The 5,792-nt window shown below is 37.9% G+C and overlaps 1 protein-coding gene across 1 annotated transcript; it reads left to right on the top strand.

Annotated features, from left to right (window-relative positions):
• The first annotated feature begins 366 nt into the window (after window positions 1–366).
• On the top strand, window positions 367–1,496 carry LOC123952543 (glycosyltransferase 6 domain-containing protein 1-like). The gene is given in 3 exon segments (XM_046021822.1): window positions 367–467; window positions 832–1,089; window positions 1,091–1,496. Coding segments are annotated over 3 exon segments (765 nt in total).
• The last annotated feature ends 4,296 nt before the right edge of the window (window positions 1,497–5,792 follow it).

Raw genomic sequence — 5,792 nt, forward strand, 5'->3', positions numbered from 1 at the left:
TATAATAAGTAAGTAAATGTGAAAGTTTAAAAAATCCCTAAAATAAAATCTTTTGAAGATCTTGAATCTTGACTCTGCCATTTATTAGCTGTGGGATACTAAATAATTGACTCAATCTGTGCTCATGTTTCCTCATATGAAAAATAGAGATAATGATAGTACTTATATTATGGGACATTGCAAGGATTAAACAAAACCTGTAAAGCATTTAATCACTGTGCCTGGTACATAGTAAGTACTTTATAATCATTAGCTATTATCACTTGGACCAAAACTTCTGTTGTCATGATAAGGTGGTAACTTAATTGGTTTCGTGTTTGTTCAGCAGAAAATGTCCTGATGTTAAAAACAACAACTGATCGGTTTATGCCAATCATATGGGAAGGAACTTATGATAGACAAGTCCTAGAAAAGTATTATAAAAGGCAGAACATTACTGTAGGCTTGGCTGTGTTTGCTACTGGAAAGTAGGTGCTACTAACATTCATCCTTTTTTATTTTGGAAGAACATGGATAAGCATCCATGAACTCTTTACACAGCCAAAGAATTACTCATAATTAACCCTAATCATGATTTCTGACTGAACTGCATAATTATTTATAGTGGTTATTTTCTCTAGCTATGGCTCAGGCCTTTACATGACTTAGCAATCTTCTTACTAATATCCACTTAGCTCTCTTCTCAACCAACTTTATGGCTCTTCTGAGGCCCCCAAGCTCACTACCTCCTCTTTCATTAACCAATACAGTTAAGCTCTAATAATACAGGTGTTAAGTGACATGTAATCTCCTGAGGAGTTTTCAGAATGTTTTGTTTTTCATGTTTCACAGGTTTGTGGACCAGTACCTGCAACAGTTTATCCAGTCTGCTAATAAATACTTCATGAGTGGCTACAATGTTATCTTTTACATCTTGATGGATGACTTCTCCAAACTACCTCCTATAGAGCTAGGTCCCCTTCAAATATTTAAACTATGTATTATACTCAGACAACATGTGTGGAAAGACCTGAATTACATATACATGAGGAACTTGAATAAGTACATCCTAGAACACATCCAACATGAAGTTGACTTTCTCTTCAGTATGACTAAACCAGATCTTCAAGAATGACTTTGGGGTAGAAGCCCTGGGAAAGTCTGTAGCTCAACTCCATGCATGGTGGTATTTTGGACATGACAAAAATTTCCCTTATGAGAGAAGCCCTAACTCAACAGCTTTCATCCCTTTTGCAAAGGGAGATTTCTATTGCCATAGTGCAATTTTTGGTGGCACGCCCTCTGAGGTTTTAGCCTTCATTGAAGAATATAAAAAAGGAGTTCAAAATGATGTTAAAAGTGGATTTAAGAGTGCATATGAACGTTACCTAAACAAATACTTGTGTATCAATAAACCCACTAAGTTGTTATCACCAGAATACAATTGGGATCCAAATTTTAGACTTCCCCCCCAAATTAAACACGTGAAGATAGAATGGCAGTCAAAAAGTGTTTGATGGTTATAGCATTAAATTTATGAGTTAATAAGTGAATCATCAAAATAATTCTTCAAAGATAAAACTTATTAAAAGTTTCAGTATTTTAGAAACTTACAAAAATGTGCAATCTTTCAAAATTGTTTTTCTCCTGTCAATTTTGAACCATCTAAATCTACCTAAACTGGATTAAAAATAAATGGATGTTAATATTAATGCACAGTGATGTTATAATCTACATATCACAAATAATGTAGAAATACTTTTGGAGGCATAAAATGAAGAAGCACACCCAGACTCTAGTTCAGAAAATAAAGATGGATAGAGAGATGACAGATAGATGATAGAAGGATGGACAGATAGACAGAAAGACAGATATACATATACATGTACACAATGTCAAAGGGAGATATGTAAGGGAAAAAATATTCATCAGATAAAAACTTCATCAAATACCCTTTTATAGTGTTGGGAGATGTATACTTTTTGTAATTAATCTCAATTAGTACTTAATCTATTATCTGATTGAACTTAGGTGAATTAGAGTCATTCTAACAAAAACATATCTTACCTCTATTGTTACAAAGACTCATTCTTTGTAATATTCTTTTGCACTCATTCTTTTTTCTTTGGCAGGGAGGCATAGGGAGAGGGAAATCCTGGAAATAATTGTAGACAACTATAAGAGGACTCTGAAAGGTAGAACAAGGAAAGCAAATGGGCTAGGGACCCTAGGGACCTTAGGGACCTTAGACCTTGAGGACTGATATGGAGGGAGTTCCCTGGAATTCCCTTTGTCTCCCACATACCCCAGACTGGCCACTGCAGAGGCACACAGCTCAGAACCACCAAAAGGCAAAGCCAGGGGGAAAAAAAAAAAAAAAAGCAAATAAACTCTAGGAGCAGCCAGGAAAAAGCCCAGGAAAGAGGCAGCTCATCAGAGACCTAATGGGGAACCCCATCTCCATGCCTTACCTGGCAGCCTGCTCTGCCTACACCGACAGCACCTGCAAAGAGAAGACAGAGAATTCCACCCAGAAACTCAGCGTCTCTTGGCCCTCACTTAGCAGTAGATGGAGACCCATTCTAGCATCTCTTGGGCCTCTACCCAGTGGTAAGAGATGACCTCCACCGCTACCACCAGAGGCAGAAGGAGGCCCAGGTACCTGCTTCTCTCCCTCAGGGGCATTGGCAGAGATGGGGAAGAAGCCTGTCAGCACTAGATGACCTAGAGAGATGGCCCTGGAAAACACTCCATCCTCCTCCCACCACCTAGAGCCCAGGAAAGCATCTTCCATGGCCTCAGACAATACCAGCAGTGATTAGGTAGATACAGGGTGGCCCAGACAACAGGCTCAGGGAAGCACTCACCGTCTCATAGCCTAGCATCTCCCACATTCCCCCTAGCAGGACCTGCCTGGGAAAGAGCTCTTCACCCCTGCGGGCAGCATGGCACAAGCAAACAGGAGCCCAGATGGTGCCAGGTGAGTGAAATGGACCAGAATAGCACTATACAGGTTCTGAATCCTATACTGTCACTGGAACCACAGGCCAGAAGAGAAAGCCAGGGATGATGCCTCAAACATAAACAGGGTGACCACTGGCTGAAATAAAAACTTAAAGAGGATCCAAGGACTCAACACTTACTATTCAAAATTTCCAGGATAAGATAAAAAAAAATCATACCAAGGACAAGAAAAGTCACAACCCAAACAAGAAAAGGCGATCAACAGATGCCAATATAGAGATAAATCAGATGCTAGAATTATCTGACAAAGATTAGAACAGCCATCATAAAAAACTGCTTCCATGGGCGCCTGGCTGGCTCAGTTGGTGGAGCACGTGACTCTCGATCTCAGGGTTGTGAGTTTGAGCCCCACATGGGGCATAGAGATTGCTAAAAATAAAACAAACTACTCACTAATTCAACAAGCAACTCCAAATGATCTCAAAACAAATTTAAAAATAGAAAACTGCAGGAAGGGGCGTCTGGGTGGCTCAGTTGTTAAGCGTCTACCTTTGGCTCAGGTCATGATCCTAGGGTCCTGGGATGGAGCCCCACATCTGGCTCCCTTCTTGGTGGGAAGCCTGCTTCTCCCTTTCCCACTCCCCCAGCTTATGTTCCCCTCTCTCGCTGTCTCTGTCAAATAAAATCTTAAAAAAAAAGAAAACTTCCGAAAAAAATGTTTTTAACTGAATAAATAATATTTAGCAACAACTGTGTGGAAGAACACGTGCCATGTACTATCCTTTATATATTACTTTAAGGATGCAAAATAACAGTACATGCTGCTTAAGAATATATGTGTACAGGCAAAAATGTAGATATAAATGCAAGGATAATATTTGTGATTATGGTCAACCTCTGCAATAGGAAATGTAACCAGAAAGGGATATACAATATATTTCATCCGTACGTGAAATGTTTTATTTTCCAAGCTTGGTCACTGGTACTAAATTGTTCATCATAGGGGCACTTGGGTCATGATCCCAGGGTCTTGGGATCAAGCCCCACATTGGGCTCCCTGCTCAGCAGGAAGCCTGTTTGTTCTCCCTCTCCCACTCCCCCTGCTTGTATTCCTGCTCTCACTGTCTCTGTCTCTGTCAAATGAATAAATAAAATCTTTAAAAATAAATAAATAAAAAATAAAGTGTTCATTATAATAGTCTTTACATTTTTATGTCTTAACTATAATAAAAAAGGACTTTATTGAACAACTCTGCTGAGTGATCTCTGTCTCTTGTAGTTTAAAAATTTTCACTCAGTGCCTTAAAGCTTTAAAGCTTAATTTGCTAATTTTTACTTTAACCTTTAAAGTTTTTAGGTTACAAAATCTATTGCCCCTACCAAAGACTGTAAAAAAGGCATATCTTTCAAAGGAGAACAAATATTTACATGTGAAATCACTATCTACAATAAAATCTAGAATATGACCATACCTAAGAGGAAAGATGGTCAATGTTATAGTTTTTAAATGAGGTAGTGGTTTCTATGTAAAAAGAGTAATGAAATTGACAAACTACTCTCAAAATTTAATAAGAAAAAAAGAAAGAAAACACAGTGTCATGAACAGGAGAGATCTTGTTACCAATAGCACAGGTACTTCAAATACAATTAAAAAAATACTTTAAACAAAAATTTTCAATAAGTTTAAATATATGAAGAAATGGAAATTTTTAAAGAAAAATATAAAATTGCCAATGACACAGGAAGAAATAGAAAAATAAAATATCTTAAAGAAACTGACTCAGGGGAGGAAAACAAGTCTTCCCTCAAAAATGACTAGGTCTTGGGTGAAACAGGTGAAGGGGATTAAGAGTACACTTATCATGATAAGCACTGAGTAGTATATAGAATTGCTGAATCACTACATTGTACACGTGAAACTAATATAACATTGTAGGCTAATTATGTTGGAATTAGCATTTTAAAAATCTGTAAAATAAAAAATAAACCCTTACCTCATACTGTTAAAAAAATTAACTCAAAATGGATAAAAAATCTAAATATAAGAGCTAAAACTAAAAAATTCTTAGAAAAAAACATAGGGACAAACCATGACCCTGGATTTGGCAATGGTTTCTTAGATATGACACCAACAACATGAGCAAAAGAAAAAAAAACTCAAAATACAAAGCTTTCATTTTCATTTTATTTTTATTTATTTGATAGAGAGTGAGAGCACAAGTGGGGGAAGGGGCAAAGGGAGAGGAGAAGCAGACTCCCTGCTGAGCAGGGAGGCCAACGTGGGGCTCCATCCAACGACCCTGGTATCATGACCTGAGCTGAAAGCAGATACTCAATGGATGGAGTCACCTAGTCACCTCCAAAAACTTTTATGCATCAAATGACATGATTAAGAAAGTGAAAAGACAACCACAGAATGGGGAAAAAATATTACAGATCATTTATCTGATAAGTCTAGTCTCTAGACTTACCTATATAAAGAGTTCTTACAACTCAACAACAAAAAAAGGACAAACATTCCACCCTAAAAATGGAATGGGCATTTTTCTTAAACTATATATATAAACAGCCACCAAGCATATGAAAAGATGCTTAATATCATTAGCCATTGGAGAAATGAAAAAACATTGAGATACAACTTCACACCCACTAGGATGGCATTAATATTTTTAACAGATTTTATTTATTGTCAGAGAGAGCACAAGAGAGCACAAGCAGGGGGAGCAGCAGAGGGAGAGGGAGAAGCAGCCTCCCCACTGAGCAGGGAGCCAGACATGGGGCTCAATCCCAGGACCTTGAGATCATGATCTGAGCCGAAGGCAGAAACTTAAACAACTGAGTCACCCAGG

Source organism: Meles meles, chromosome 11, assembly GCF_922984935.1.
Source record: "Meles meles chromosome 11, mMelMel3.1 paternal haplotype, whole genome shotgun sequence".
NCBI classification, from domain to species: domain Eukaryota; kingdom Metazoa; phylum Chordata; class Mammalia; order Carnivora; family Mustelidae; genus Meles; species Meles meles.